This window comes from Solanum tuberosum, unplaced genomic scaffold, assembly GCF_000226075.1.
Source record: "Solanum tuberosum cultivar DM 1-3 516 R44 unplaced genomic scaffold, SolTub_3.0 scf00433, whole genome shotgun sequence".
In the NCBI taxonomy this organism is placed as follows: domain Eukaryota; kingdom Viridiplantae; phylum Streptophyta; class Magnoliopsida; order Solanales; family Solanaceae; genus Solanum; species Solanum tuberosum.
This window is the reverse complement of record NW_006239356.1, coordinates 379,564-394,301: the sequence shown is the minus strand read 5'-3', so window position 1 is coordinate 394,301 and position 14,738 is coordinate 379,564. Positions and strand designations below refer to the sequence as shown.

Below are 14,738 nucleotides of genomic sequence, written 5' to 3'. Positions count from 1 at the left end.
AAACAGAATGGATTCACTACGGAGAAAGAGGGTAAACGAAGGTGCCCTTGATACAATATTAGTGTTTTACTAGAGAGTTGTAGCAGCCCAACTGCTTAGAAAACTTGACAAAATCCAAATTCAAACAGATATCAAAACTAAAATCCACAGAAGAGAGTAGATACTAATGGTTATCTGTGTTGACAAATACTTAGCTCATTTTAGGGGATCTAATGCGCAATATTCCATGCAAATAACCACCAGTCATAACAAAAGACACAAAGGAGACAACACCAGCTGGAAAAACCTTCTTTGATTTCAGAAAACGAGATCCCATTACTCCAAGAAGTCCAGCTGAGAGGACGAAACCAATTGCTGATGCCAAAACAGGTTGTGTTGGAAGCATAGTATAAACAGCGTACAGGAGGGAGGCAGAAACTCCACCTGCAATCAGAGATTTTGTGCTGCCACTCTTAAGATAACCCATAAAACCACCAGCTCCAACCAAGAAAGCATAGCCCAATGTCAATTTTTGGGACATAGAGAGGGCCATTTTCTTTTTACTGTTATGATTCTCACCTTCATCTGAACCCCCCTCATTATTATTTCCACCATTATCTCCCCTACCGCCATTTGTACCCCCAGAATCACCTCCACCATCACCATCTGCCTCTGGCAGAATAGTGATTCCTGGCCCAGCTGGATCAACAGTAAAGGTAGTTGGCATTGTAGAGTCAGCAGAGACAACACTGGCTCTGACCCCCAAAGAGAAATGCTTCGATCCAGCAGACAAGCCTGGATACACTGTGCGAGGGGGAGTCAAGGTATGAAGAGACGAATGAAGTGATCATCTCAATGGCTGACTCTGAGCAATGAAAAGCTGCCTTTGACTCCAAGCTTGGACTCTAAAGTTAGGTAACACTATGGAGGACTGAGAAATGGCCAAAAATTCACCCATTATCTGGAATATGAAATAGTAATGTGTACACTGAATTAAGGGAAACTTATTTTCTGGATGTTTTGTTTTCAGCAGCTTCTGTAGTCTCAGCAACTTCCATGAACAATCTGCAGTCGGTAGATCATGATTTCAATGACAGAAGAGAAATAGACAAAGTAAATGGGAATCAACAAGACTCGGACAGGACAGTCGATGTAAGATATTTCAGCAGGAGGAAATGAAATTAGATGCACTTTAATTATAAAGAAGCTTTCTGCAAAAGATAATGCCACATAACATATTCACATTATTGATAGTATAACATTTCTACTGCTCTCAGCTGTGCTTTCTCTCATCTCTAGTTCTCTGTATGCTTGGCACTTGTCGTGTTTATTGCAAATTATAGTAATACAATGTTTAGGTACTTCCGTACGTAATGCCCATTATAACTCAAAAAAAATCACTGTAGTGATAGATGTGGCAATAAATAGTAGATCAAAGTGAGGAAAGGTAGAGACCACGAGAAGGAAAACTCGGGACAACAAGAGACTTGCAAGTCTTCATTTCCACTAAAGAGTTGATGAGCCAATTAATTCAACAAAACAATTAAAATAGGAGTAACCAAAGACAAGCAACAATAATAAGCAGATGCAGTTCCTACAGCTAACGCAATATATATATATATATATATGTAACTTCCAAGAACCTAGATCCAGTGAAAGTTAGTTGTTCTTATATTCTTTGCAAGTTTTTTTTTGTTATAAGCCTATGAATGGCGCCCAAACTCCCTCATCATTGGTCCCTTTTCAGCAACTGTAAGCATTTGCAGGACCATTTGTTAGTGTTTGATTGAGAAATAATATTAACTTTGTTGGCTACAACTTCAATATGGGTATCAAATCGAAATTTAATTACCGAGCCAACATTTAAAAATTTGATATTTGGTATCTACTTTTATCATTACCGAACCCGAAATTTGAAAATCAAACACCCACCCGTTATGGAGATAATTAAGTGTTCTATTTCAAGCGGAGTGATGTATCTCACTCCAATATGGTTACTAAATGATGGGATAATAAATGTTTGGGAGTAGCAAGAATTATTTTGGGATGCTTTCTCTCTCGGTGCACGTTAGCATAACCTGCGCCCACCATAGGTAATATACCCACTCAGAAGGCGATAATGACAAGGGAAGCACAAAACATGAAGGGAAATAGGGAGGAAAACTGCGGAATCAGTTGACTCAAGAGGGTTAGATGAATTAGCAACAATGAGTATATATAGATCTTCAGTACAACTGAAGAAAAAGCAGAAATTGGAAATGAGGTCACCAGCATATATACCTGAGCAAGCTCGGACTACTGTAATACTTAGGGCTCGTTTGGTGTGAGGGATAAAAATAAATAGTGATGGAATAAAAATTTTGTGTCTTGTTTGATTGCCATGTGTGAAACAACTTATCTCACCATTTATATCATATAGCTAATCCCAAAATAACCAATCCTGAGATAATTTGTTCCCAACTAAACAACCCTAGTAAACAATGAAACAACAACAAGCTCAAGCAGAAGCAATATGGACTGTGTTAGTTCAGTCCTCGAGGGAGGGGTGGGAGTCCTACAGAATCGAGTAGTAGCAAGCTATCATGTGGTCACTATTTAGCTTAATACCTATTTATAATAAAAATCAGTTGAATTTTTAAGTATGTCGTACTAAATCTAGACTATTAATTTCTTGATAGCGTCAATGAAGCAGTAAAATAATAAATTAACCAACAAACAATAAATGAGAGATGAAATAACAAAAATGAAAAATTCTTATTCCATTTCCAGAATCAATCAATAAATGTTGGCGCGAAGGGTTGTGTGTACTCCAAATAAGTAGTATTTACTTTTTCAAAAGTCAATTTAAATAATTTTCAAAGTTAAATTTGATTACATTAATTTAATATTTTAAACAAAAAAAATTAGATATTCAAAAACTATAAGAAAAGTATTATAAATTGCAAATTTTTGCACACCAATATGATAAAAAAAAAACATCGTAAAATGTTTGTCAAAGTTCTTATTATTTGACTCTAAAAAAGAAAACTATGACGATAAAAAGTGGACGGAGGAAGTAGTTTTTAGTATTGAAGTGAAAATCAGATGATCATCATTGTAGGGGTAATGAAGGTCTTTATGGATAGACGACAACTAACATTAACGACTCTCCTTAATATCTATACGGTTTAGCTGTTGTTGTGCGTAAACGGTTAGCGCTAGTTGAATTAAACGAAATCTCAAAATACAAGTGTTATTGTCCTAAACCTGCATCGAAACAACCAAATTTTCTCGGCTCCTTCTTTTGATGACGAACAATTTCATATTATTAATGCAATTTAAAAGAATTAAACTTTAAGGGGTCGTTTGGTAAAATGTATTAGGAAAAATAACGCATGCATTAGCCTTGTGTATTACTAATACCTTGTTTGATACTCTTTTCTAACCTATGTGTAATTAATGCTTGCATATTTACATTAGTTGTATACTCTATTGTATATTAATGTATGCATTACTAATACATGCATTGACTCAATTAAAGATCCATTTACCTCTCAAATCCTTTTTTACATCTTTTCTATCATAATAGTGGAGGGGATCTTAGTAAATTAATTTTTTTATGTAATGCATGTTATTTTTAATGCATCAAATCAAATAATGCATAAAAATAATCTATGTATTATTAATGCAAGCATAACTAAAACATGCATTGTCAATACAAATATTACTAATACACTTTATTTAGTATTATTCTTATATATTCTACCAAACGACCCCTGAGATTCTATAGATTCGAAATTTTTCGCCAAAGGGCAAAATATTTCTGGCGGGAGAAAGGGTTTTAACCTTAAACAACATTCAAATTCACAGACTCCGCTTCTTATTGGTCCATTTGAAATGACGCAGATCGAGACATATTGAATGTACACCGTCGGATTAAAGATCAATCCAACGGCTGTAAACAAGCATCCGAAAAACCAAAATGACAATCAAAGATCTCTATAAAAACCATCCGCAGATTCTTACCAATTATCATCTCTCCGACAATCAATTATCTCTTTCAAAGAAAATAAAGAAGCTATTCTTGAAATGGAGTCTACCGGAAAAGTGAAGAAGGGTGCCGCCGGCAGGAGGGGAGGAGGCCCAAAGAAGAAGCCTGTTTCCCGGTCTGTAAAGGCCGGTCTTCAGTTCCCCGTTGGAAGAATCGGAAGGTTTTTGAAAAAAGGCCGATACGCTCAACGTGTTGGTTCTGGTGCTCCCGTTTACTTGGCCGCCGTTCTTGAATATTTGGCTGCTGAAGTAAATTTCCCTTCCTTCCCTCCAGCTTTGCTAATTTGGTTCAATTAGGATCTAGGGTTTCAATTTTTTGATTGGTTGTTCTTATTTTTGTGTTGAAATTCATGTTGGGTATCTCACAAGTTTTGATTTTGTTTGATTTACAGGTGTTGGAGTTGGCTGGAAATGCTGCTCGTGATAACAAGAAGAACAGAATCATCCCAAGGCACTTGCTTTTGGCTGTGAGGAATGATGAAGAACTTGGGAAACTTCTTGCTGGTGTAACAATTGCACATGGTGGTGTTCTTCCTAACATCAACCCAATTTTGTTGCCAAAGAAGACTGGAGGTGAAAAGGCCCCTAAATCTCCATCCAAAGCTACCAAATCTCCCAAGAAGGCTTAGATTCCTAATGGGTTTTTTTTTTTTTTGGATCTTCTGTGTATGTAATTTTGTTGTTAGAAGCTGATGATTATTAAATGGAATTAGTTGGAACTACTGTTAAGTTTTTTTTCCTCAATCATCAATCAATGAAACCCCTTGTTTCGACTTTACAATTTCCTTTCCTCATTTCTTTGTTTATGTCTGTTGCTTTTGTTCCTAAAATGATATGCTTTTTCTAGATGTTGAAGGAATCACAGCATCAATAAAGTGAAAATGATGCTTTGATTCTCTCTACAATTGAGAGCCATGTTCATTCGCCAATTAAAATGTCAGATCTTGTCCATTGGTGTATCATATTGAACACTACTTGTGATTTCTTATTGGGGCATATGAAAAAGTAATTAACTTCATTCATTTTAAGCATTGATTGGTGTTGCACATCTAGATACAACTGTTTCATAGAGGAAAATGCACCTCCTAGGTAAATTCTAGTTGCCTAGTTCAATCAAGTCTTCATACTTGAAGCATTTTTTTGATCAAATTGTATACCTGGTAATTAAGAACACACAAATTATAATGACCAACTAATTAGTAAGGTTCTTGATGCTGAGTTGCTAGATTAATATAAACACGGTGACTTGTCATGTTGACAATCACTACATAAAATTATGAGTGGATGTCATTTGACTAAGAACTCTTTGATGTGGATGACCAAATCAAAGATGCCAATAGGATGAGGGAGGTTTTGTAATCGAATAAGTTGAACAAGTGATTGAGGAAGAGTTCTTGGTGTAGACACCATTGTTACTCTTAACATGAAAGAAACGGTTCTTGGAATCCTAATCCTTGACAAGAAAATAATTAGGATGGATTTTTTAAAAAAAAACAATAATATCATGTCCACATCGTTGAACAGAAAGAAAGGAGTTTTGTGATGGAGACAATAGAGAAGCTACGATATTACTAGATACTACTACTAATGTGGTAAATCACATATAAACAGCAATAATAGAGGAAAACTTCACCAAAAACAGAATGAATTCACTACGGAGAAAGAAGGTAAACAAAGGTGCCCTTGATGCAATATTAGTGTTTTACTAGAGAGTTCTAGCAGCTCAACAACTTAGAAAACTTGACAAAATCCAAATTCAAACAGATATCAAAACTAAAATCCACAGAAAAGAGTAGATACTAATGATTATCTGTGTTGAGTCTGTTGACAAATACTTTGCTCATTTTAGGGAATCTAATGCGCACTGCGCAATATTCCATGCAAATAACCACCAGTCATAATAAAAGACACACAGGAGACAACACCAGCTGGAAAAACCTTCTTTGATTTCAGAAAACGAGATCCCATTACTCCAAGAAGTCCAGCTGAGAGGACGAAACCAATTGCTGATGCCAAAACAGGTTGTGTTGGAAGCATAGTATAAACAGCGTACAGGAGGGAGGCAGAAACTCCACCTGCAATCAGAGATTTTGTGCTGCCACTCTTAAGATAACCCATAAAACCACCAGCTCCAACCAAGAAAGCATAGCCCAATGTCAATTTTTGGGACATAGAGAGGGCCATTTTCTTTTTATTGTTATGATCCTCACCTTCATCTGAACCCCCCTCATTGCCACCATCATTATTATTTCCACCACTATCTCCCCTACCCCCACTGTCATCATTTGTACCCCCAGAATCACTTCCACCACCACCACCTGCCTCTGGCAGAATATCGATTCCTGGCCCAGCTGGATCAACAGTAAAGGTAGTTGGCATTGTAGAGTCAGCAGAGACAACACTGGCTCTGACCCCCAAAGAGAAATGCTTCGATCCAGCAGACAAGCCTGGATACACTGTGCGAGAGGTAGTCAAGGTATGAAGTGACCTCAATGGCTGACTATGAGCAATGAAAAGCTGCCTTTGACTCCAAGCTTGGACTCGAAAGTTAGGCAACACTATGGAGGACTGAGAAATGGCCAAAAATTCACCCATTATCTGGAATATGAAATAGCAATGTGTACACTGAATTACGAGAAATTTATTTTTGGGATGTTTTGTTTTCAACAGCTTCTGTAGTCTCAGCAACTTCCACAAAAATCAGTCTTCCATCAACAATCTGCAGTCGGTAGATCATTTCAATGACAGAACAGAAATAGACAAAGTAAATGGGAATCAACAAAACTCGGACAGTCAATGTAAGATATTGCACCAGGAGGAAATGAAAATAGATGCACTTTATAAAGCTGGGAAACAAATTCCCCCCCGAAAGTAAAAGAAGCTTTCTGCAAAAGATAATGCCACTTAACATATTCACATTATTGATATAACATTTCTACTACTCTCAGTTGTGCTTTCTCTCATCTCTATTTCTCTGTCTGCTTGGCACTTCTCGTGTTTATTGCAAATTATAACAATCTTTTTTATCTGTGCACACAATGTTTAGGTACTTCCGTCTTGAATGACGTAATGTCCATTATGCCAAAATAACACCAAAAACACACAAAAAATAAAAAAAATCATTGTAGTGAGAGAATGGACAGTGATAGATGTGGCAACTAGGTACCAATATTAGATCAAAGTCAGGAAAGGTAGCGACCACGGGGGGTGGGTGGAGGTAGTGGCTTAATAGAGGGGAAGCAGACAGTTCCTCAGTTTGGAGTTTGATATCATAGTTTTGTTCTTCAACTGACATATTTTATGCATACAAGTATACTTTCTTCTTTTTCTTGTTTTGTTTATTACCGGTTTAAAAAATTCTCTTCTCCAGAACACAACCATCCATTTTTAAGTCATGTTTTCCTAGAATTTGAGAAATTAGATAACAACTTTAGAGGGTGTTTGGATAGACTTAAAAGTTGGTCAAAACCTACTTTTAAGTCAGTTTTTGACTTTTGAGAGTGTTTGACAAATATAAAATACAACTTAAAATAAGACAAAAATGACTTAAAATAAGTTACGAAGTGTTTGGCAAGGTAAAAAATGACTTAAAATAAGTCAAAAACCAAAAGTAGGTCGCCCCTTACTTTTTATTTTTCGACTTAAAAGTCATTTCAGTTTGACTTTTTATTTTTGACTTAAATGCTACTTTTTTTAAGCCAATCCAAACAGGCACTTAGTCTATCCTAAAAAATTCCCAGTTTCTTATCAGTAACTCAATGACTACCACTACTTAAAGCAATATAACATCTCGACCAGTGAACATCAAGAGATTCGTCTCTACTATATTTGTCAGCAAAACCAGAAGGAAAACTTGGGACAACAAGAGACTTCCAAGTCTTCATTTCCACTAAAGAGTTTATGAGCCAATTAATTCAACAAAGGTAGCACATATCTCAATTAAAAGATAAATAAAATAGGAACCAAAACAAACAACAATAATAAGCATTCATAATGAGATGCAGTTCCTACAGCTAACACAATGTCTCTATGTAAACCAGTAACTTCCAAGAACCTAGATCTTTCTTTCCAGTGAAAGTTAGTTGTTCTAAGATGGTTATATTCTTTGCAAGTTTTGTTATAAGCTTATGAATATCCCCCAACTTACATTTTCCACCCTGATCATTGGTCCCTTTTCAGCAATGATTATCCTGACTCCAACCGAAAGCATTTGCAGGACCATTATCATATTTCAAAGTCCTTACGACCAACGAATGCACCAGTAGATACAGGTTGATTCTAGATCACAGAGTCAAACATCAAGCTGAAACGATTCAGCTTGAAATGCATCTTAAGCTTACAGTTTTGCAGTGAAGTGTTGGAATTAGATATCTGTTTACTTTAACCCATGATGATTGATAAATAATTTATTTTAAACAGATGGCGGTCTAAGAATTGTCAATAGGTAGAGGCATGCCTAGTTTAAACTGTGGGATAGCACTATAACGATAACTCCTTGTCCCCTTTCTAGCAATAGGTACAGATTTAGTAAAAACTTATATATTATCCAAAGTTTTATATACAAAGTACATCCACCATTGTTGATCCGTATCACTATTAAGCACGTTCCATTAACTCAATATACAGATAACACACATAACCAAGCATACACATTTAGAAAGCTGAGGTATTACCCTTCCGTTCAAGGAATTCAATGCATTCTGGGCATCTGCTTCTGACTCAAAGGTAACAAATCCAAAACCTTTAGGCCTTTGCGTTCTTGGATCTTTAACAAGCCTTGCTGCTCACCCAATTAATAAATCCATATCAATCAATCAAATTAACTAAGCCTTAATACTAAACTACTTGCAGACCCACTTTAACGAAATTCATCACGAAGTGTATGAGTTGAGATCGAAATCCCAACAAAAAACAAAAAAACATTTGGTGATTTCTTCCCACCAGTCCCAATTTTAGTGGACAAAGTTATCTGGTACCCATGGAATTAGTCGAAGTGCACGAAAACTAGCCTGGACACCACGGTCATCAAAAACAACAATATACCCAACGTAATCTCACAAAGCGTGGTAGGAGGAAGGTAGGTGCACACAGACCTTACCCCTACCCCTACCTAGAGATAGAGAGGTTATTCCGAATAGACACAGACAAAAGCATTTCAGAAAAAGGAAATAACAGAAATGAAAAAGTCATGCTAAAATACTATAAAAAGCATAACAAAGCTTCCAACACAGAAACTATACAAAAGAAATACAATAACCAAAGTACAAAAAAACAACAACAATTAGTAATAGAAATCGAGGAACAAGAAGCTACAAGAGTTATACTACGACTACTAATAAGTAAGGATAATCACCACCACACTCTACTACCTGCAACCTACTACCCTAATCGAAACCAGAGTCATCCAAAAAAATAAATCACATCATCTTTGTAGAGAGTTACAAAGCAATCACATAAAGTGGATTAAATCATCTTTCAATTAAAAATTTCAGGAAAACAACAATGAAGAAATGCGAATTAACCTTCTGTAACAACGCCAAAAGGTGAAAATAGCTTCTTCAACTGTTCACTCGTAGTATAAAACGACAATCCTGTTTAACAAACAAAAAAATCAAATGCATCAGTATTAGGGTTTCAATAAGAACCCCACCAGACATAAATCCAGAGAGAGAGAGAGTGTACTGTTCACGAATAGCTGCAACCCTTTTGCCATCTGAGTTTCAGAGAGCAGCGCTGTATCTAAGTCAAAGAGACACTGTATTTCTCCAAATTGCATACTGGTCCCTGGTTTTAATCCATATTTCATGTTGGTCCCTACTTTCCAATGATTGTGTTTTTTAAGCCGGTACTTGTGGTTTTAAGGGTGATATGGAAAAGTATCGCAGAAAGATAGAAATCAATTTGACTTTAGATTGATTTGAAGTTGACGTTTTATTTAAACATGTAATTTGGATTTCTTATGTTGTGATTTCCTGATAAATATGAAAATCCCACAAGTAGTGGAAATTATCAAAATTTCTCCAATTCATATACAATCTTTACCAAATGAGCAAAACACAATTCATAAACAAGATATCGCAATATCCTAAGGCACTATATTGAAAAATCACATATCTTCATATTTCTTTTATAAGAAAATATTTATAATTACAATTTTTTTTAAAATAAGAAAAATGACTTTCTTAATGAAAGTAGAGGAAAACAAGTCGCATTATCTCCTCTCTACCCCACCCTATCCTCATAGTTTTGTCTTAGCTATATACAAATACTCTTCAGATAATACTTTTTACTTGCATACTGAACACAAGAAAATAAGTAAGAAACCACTTGTTTTCTAGAAAATGTTTTCCTCCATACCGAACACACCCTTATACCATCCTTAAACTCCGTTGGTAACTTTGTTGAGCATATTATTGAGGAAGTAAATCTTCTTCCTTCTTATATATATGGTGCTACCAAGAATGAAGACTTCTCCTTGTTAAGCATTTGTCCAGAAACACTGCATCGTTTATCTCGTAAATAAAAATTGTACCGTCAGCTTATAACAAATGAGTGATCACTGATCACTGGTGCCTTTTCATTTGCAACATATGAAATGAAATCAGTATTCTGAGGTAATTGGCTCAACAATCTGGACAATAATTCTGCACATTTAACAAACAAAGAGGGTGAGAACTGAGAAGGAATTACCCTGTATCAGCCTTCTTGATGAGTTATAAAGTCAATCCTAAATCAATTTATGTTTGATTGAATAGCAGATATTTGATATCAATTATCATATCATGATATGTATCCATCTTTCGTCAAATTCGAAGGCTCTAAGAGTGTGACACAAAAACAACCAGCACTCCTTATCGTAAGCTTTAGAAATGTCTAATTTGAACACAATGTTCTCCTCTCCCCCATATTAAACTTGAAAATATTATCTACCAACTCATGGACCAACATAATATTTTTACTTATGGACCTAACCTTTATCAAACCTGATTGATTTTGAGCGATTAATTTGTTACCAGTGAGATTAATCTGCTGTTCAGAAGTTTGAAAACTCTTTTGAAAAACACATTTCTTGAACTGATTGGCCTCAAGTCCGACATAGTAGTGTAAGGTTTTGAGCTTGGGAAGAAGAACAAGACATGTGTATGTGAGAGATAGCAATATTAACAGGCTTTATTAATCAATGTCCCCTTCAATTATATCCCAACAGACCTAATAAAACTTAATATTGAAGTCATCAAGTCTAGTGTCAATCTCCTTCTCCTTCTATTAACTAATGAGTGAAAGAACTTGGTGCTTAGGTCTTCCTTAGTTGCCTATCTGAAGCCAGACTTTTGACTCCAAAAGGAGAATTTCAATTTCAGATGTTGTATCATCTCCGCATTCTTAAACAAAACGACCATAAAGGATTATCTTGAACCTCCTGTTGTCATGCATTCCTCACAGCGTTTGAAAAATCAGGTTGTTCAATCCATAGAGTGAGAAACTTGTCTTTGCCTTTTGATATGTTGTACCTCTAGGGTGAGTAACATAGGGGAATGATCAGACCGTGTTCTATTCACATGACTTACCTAAGTTTTTGGGAAGAAATTCAACTATTCATGGTTAAGTAACACTCTATCCAGCCTTTTTCATATAATGTATTTTGATGTCCTTCCACTACACCATGTGAAAGGGGAACCAGAAAACACAACATCCACCAAACATCAGTCTACCATATAATTTATGAAAGGGAAACTAGTAATCTTGTATATGCTTTGTCGAAGGACACCTTTTTTCTGTACCATCAGTGATTACATTAAAGTCATCGATTAAAGACTAGGGCATGTTGGAAGAAGTAGTTACATCCCTCAAGGAATCCTACAATGACATTCTCAAGTTGTGTTTTGTCTTTGTTTACACTATTAATACTAAACACTGAGTTTCTCCATTAGTCCATCTACACTGATCTTGCAGGTAACAACTTGTTCATTCTATGCTCCTTCTACGAAGTGCTTGAGTGAAGATTTTCTGCAGATTGTATCCTTTTGATATGTTGTTCTCTTTGGATTCATCCTACTTTGACAGTAGTATTGGCTGCAGTGCTTGGTTCTTTTTAATCTTCCTCTTGATTTGTCATATTTGTTATAGAATGTGTTCCTTCTTTCACTATTGGACTGCCAAGAGTGTTGATTCTTTTCCCTCTTGAACAATATTAGATGCAGTTTCTCTCTCATTCTGTACCTTAGTAGTAGTAGCCTTTCCTTTCTTGTTTATCTTCTTTTGCTTTTTGATTGATCGTTTGTGTTGTCCTCTTCTTTTCAGTTGGGCTGTAGGTTTAGTTGGAAATGTAGTTCATTATCAGAATACCTAAACACATATATATGAGAACTACATATTTGGCAGATTAAACCTCCTTCAATCTCTCAAAATTATGTTGTTCAGTTGAAATCACAAACACATAACGATCACACAGATGAGAGCATAAGCAGAAAAACAAAATAATGACTAAAACTGCAAGCAAAATACCGAACTGGGTAACAAACAAATGTTCTTAAAAGATTATTTCAGAGGAGAAAAGCTTCTATTGAAAGTACCTTCTTTGTTCCAAGCAGAAAACCCTTCTTGAAATTATCCTTAAATGGACTCTATGCTGCACAAACTTGGATTAGTCAGTACAATAATTACCAAATATCAGATGGTTAGATTGAAACAAAGAAAGCACCTTTTCTGTTTCAAATTATTAAACGGGAAAGCAAGATGATATCACCAAAAAAATTAAGATAATACATTGAGAGATTTCATTTACAGTGTCCACAAAACGTTTAATCAGATATTGAGAAGCCAAATTGCTTCCATAAGCATGCCCAACTCTATAAACCAAGACAAGAATCATGTCACTGTCTTATGCGGTTATCTATTTCTGAGATTTGACATAGTAATGGATCTAAATCGAATAGCTAAAATACAAGCTCATCTAACAGCTGGCTTACACTCCTATCACTAGTGCAAGAATCCTTGACAATGGCTTCCCATGAATCAAAATTGAACTTTTTCTTCCTCTTCTCCATCTCCTCCAAAACAAAGCAAGCATCTTCAACCTTCCCTTTATCAAGCAGACCAAGAATCAAACACCTTACTGTTTCCATACGTGGAAAATGCCTGCTCATCAACATTGCATTCAAAACTTTCAAACCTTCCTCAAATTCTCCCGTTTTACAAAATCCATCAACCACCATTCTGTATGTAATTGCAATAGGATAGCAGCCTGCAATTTGCATATCAACTAACATCCTATACGCCTCAGCGGTTTTACCTTCCTTACAAAAATAATTAATTAACATGTTATAGATCACAATGTCAGGCTTAACGCGCCTTTTTTTCATCTCCACAAGTAAACTGTTTGCTTCACCAATTTCACCTCTTTTCAAAAGATCAGTCATCAAAACACCATAATTGACTATTTTCAGCTTACATCCTTGGTATTCCATATCAAACATCAACTTCTTAGCCTCCTTATACTTCCCTAAAGAACATAAACCTTCCATCAGCAAAGCATAAGAAACTGCATTTGCCTTCTTTCCCTTTTTAACCATATCCTGAAACAGACTTTTAGCACCTTCAACATCCCCCTTCTTACACAAAAACCCAATTTGACAATTGTAAGTAACCACAGTTGGCTCAACCTCTCTTTCAAGCATTTCATCAAACAGCTGGCGAGCCATTTCCCAATCACCCTTCTCCAGCCACATCTTGATAATAATGTTAAACGAAACAGAATTTAACCAGATACCCATCTTCGAACAACTCCTTAACATCTCATTAGCAGATTCAGAACGCCCATTATCAACAAACACATTCAAAATTGCATTAAAAGACTGCACACTACGCGAACAATTAAACGACCCCATTTTGTGAAAAAGCTCAACAGCTTTATCAACTAACTGGGCTTTCCCATAATGTTGAATTAACCCAATAAAAAGTGTTTCTTTACATCGAATATAATGAGTTTGGAGATACCCAAGAAGGGATTCAACAGCTTCAAAATTTCGAGACTTTGCGAGCTTATAAACAAGACAAGAATAAGTTGGGTAGTCATGTTTGAACCCCATTTGTTGGTAATCATGGAAGAGTGAAATAGCTTCATCAGGATCTTGGATTTGTTTGAGATCTGCAAGGAGTGGTATTGGTTTGCGAAGAAGGTTTCTTGTGGGCTTATGAGGCTCAGGTGAAGATTTTGAAGTGTGTATGTGAGAACGATGATGACTGTGGTATGGTTGGGATTGGAAAATTGGGATTCTGAATTGTGCAAGGTTGTGAATAATAAGTGTTGAAAGAGTTATGGTAGCTGGTTTAACTCTTGAATTGATCATGGAGTTCCAAATCTACTTGAACTGATAAATTTGCTTCATTCCTTGGCTGAGCTAGTTAATGTACACTCTTCCTTACACCTTGTTTGGATGGTTGTTACCTATTGTATTGTATTGTTAATACAACCTTTGTTTCAAATATTACTTAAATTTTATTGCATCATATGTTTAAATTCATCGTTAGGAAATCATGAAAAAAAAAACTCATTTTATGTAACGATTGATTTGGTATAATCAAGTTGTTACTTTAATATTTTATTCTCATTTTATCTTTATTTATTATTTAATGATTATATTTTATTTTTTATCCTACCTTTCATAGTAGCTCTATCTCATACTCTACTTTTCTTATAAATTTATCATTCAAATTATGAATATGCTTTC

The 14,738-nt window shown here is 35.6% G+C and overlaps 4 protein-coding genes across 7 annotated transcripts; 1 reads left to right on the top strand and 3 right to left on the bottom strand.

The window, feature by feature from the left end:
• Positions 1 to 170: 170 nt before the first annotated feature.
• LOC102590071 (protein FATTY ACID EXPORT 2, chloroplastic-like) lies at positions 171 to 9,710 on the bottom strand. Of its 3 annotated transcripts, XM_006363313.1 has the most exons (4): positions 9,691 to 9,708; positions 9,531 to 9,599; positions 8,682 to 8,788; positions 5,637 to 6,727 (listed from the first exon to the last, which is right to left on the bottom strand). In XM_006363313.1, exon 4 carries the CDS (start codon positions 6,601 to 6,603, stop codon positions 5,863 to 5,865), a length of 741 nt encoding a protein of 246 aa, XP_006363375.1. In that variant the 5' UTR covers positions 6,604 to 6,727; positions 8,682 to 8,788; positions 9,531 to 9,599; positions 9,691 to 9,708; the 3' UTR covers positions 5,637 to 5,862. The 3 variants fall into 3 exon arrangements, with proteins under 3 accessions (XP_006363381.2, XP_006363375.1, XP_006363376.1); XM_006363314.2 differs by lacking the exon at positions 8,682 to 8,788 and having other exon boundaries at positions 9,691 to 9,710; XM_006363319.2 differs by lacking the exons at positions 8,682 to 8,788; positions 9,531 to 9,599; positions 9,691 to 9,708 and adding an exon at positions 171 to 532 and having other exon boundaries at positions 6,193 to 6,697.
• LOC102589745 (histone H2A) lies at positions 3,980 to 4,789 on the top strand. The gene is made up of 2 exons (XM_006363318.2): positions 3,980 to 4,257; positions 4,401 to 4,789. The coding sequence occupies exons 1-2, from the start codon at positions 4,048 to 4,050 to the stop codon at positions 4,635 to 4,637; spliced, it is 447 nt and encodes a 148-aa protein (XP_006363380.1). The 5' UTR covers positions 3,980 to 4,047; the 3' UTR covers positions 4,638 to 4,789.
• LOC102588861 (cold-inducible RNA-binding protein-like) lies at positions 6,506 to 9,801 on the bottom strand. Its single transcript, XM_006363315.2, has 4 exons — positions 9,691 to 9,801; positions 9,531 to 9,599; positions 8,682 to 8,788; positions 6,506 to 6,727 (listed from the first exon to the last, which is right to left on the bottom strand). Exons 1-4 carry the CDS (start codon positions 9,782 to 9,784, stop codon positions 6,650 to 6,652), a joined length of 348 nt encoding a protein of 115 aa, XP_006363377.2. The 5' UTR covers positions 9,785 to 9,801; the 3' UTR covers positions 6,506 to 6,649.
• Positions 9,802 to 10,189: 388 nt separating this feature from the next.
• Positions 10,190 to 14,468, bottom strand: LOC102589185 (pentatricopeptide repeat-containing protein At1g07740, mitochondrial). 2 transcript variants are annotated; one of them, XM_006363317.2, is made up of 3 exons: positions 12,978 to 14,468; positions 12,582 to 12,637; positions 10,190 to 10,652 (listed from the first exon to the last, which is right to left on the bottom strand). In XM_006363317.2, exons 1-3 carry the CDS (start codon positions 14,355 to 14,357, stop codon positions 10,610 to 10,612), a joined length of 1,479 nt encoding a protein of 492 aa, XP_006363379.1. In that variant the 5' UTR covers positions 14,358 to 14,468; the 3' UTR covers positions 10,190 to 10,609. The 2 variants fall into 2 exon arrangements, with proteins under 2 accessions (XP_006363379.1, XP_006363378.1); XM_006363316.2 differs by lacking the exon at positions 10,190 to 10,652 and adding an exon at positions 11,701 to 12,314.
• Between the last annotated feature and the right edge of the window lie 270 nt (positions 14,469 to 14,738).

Coding starts and splice junctions, on each gene's coding strand:
- LOC102589745 (XM_006363318.2), top strand. CDS start 4,048: ATGGAGTCTACCGGAAAAGTGAAGAAGGGTGCCGCCGGCAGGAGGGGA. Junction 4,258..4,400: donor TTGAATATTTGGCTGCTGAA/GTAAATTTCCCT, acceptor TTTGATTTACAG/GTGTTGGAGTTGGCTGGAAA.
- LOC102588861 (XM_006363315.2), bottom strand. CDS start 9,784: ATGCAATTTGGAGAAATACAGTGTCTCTTTGACTTAGATACAGCGCTG. Junction 9,600..9,690: donor GTTGCAGCTATTCGTGAACA/GTACACTCTCTC, acceptor TTTGTTAAACAG/GATTGTCGTTTTATACTACG. Junction 6,728..8,681: donor TGAATTCCTTGAACGGAAGG/GTAATACCTCAG, acceptor TACCGACTGCAG/ATTGTTGATGGAAGACTGAT.
- LOC102589185 (XM_006363316.2), bottom strand. CDS start 14,357: ATGATCAATTCAAGAGTTAAACCAGCTACCATAACTCTTTCAACACTT. Junction 12,638..12,977: donor CTTGCACTAGTGATAGGAGT/GTAAGCCAGCTG, acceptor AAGTTTGTGCAG/CATAGAGTCCATTTAAGGAT. Junction 12,315..12,581: donor TTCTGCTTGGAACAAAGAAG/GTACTTTCAATA, acceptor CTAAACCTACAG/CCCAACTGAAAAGAAGAGGA.
- LOC102590071 (XM_006363319.2), bottom strand. CDS start 6,603: ATGGGTGAATTTTTGGCCATTTCTCAGTCCTCCATAGTGTTGCCTAAC. Junction 533..6,192: donor ATCATAACAATAAAAAGAAA/ATGGCCCTCTCT, acceptor AGTAAAAAGAAA/ATGGCCCTCTCTATGTCCCA.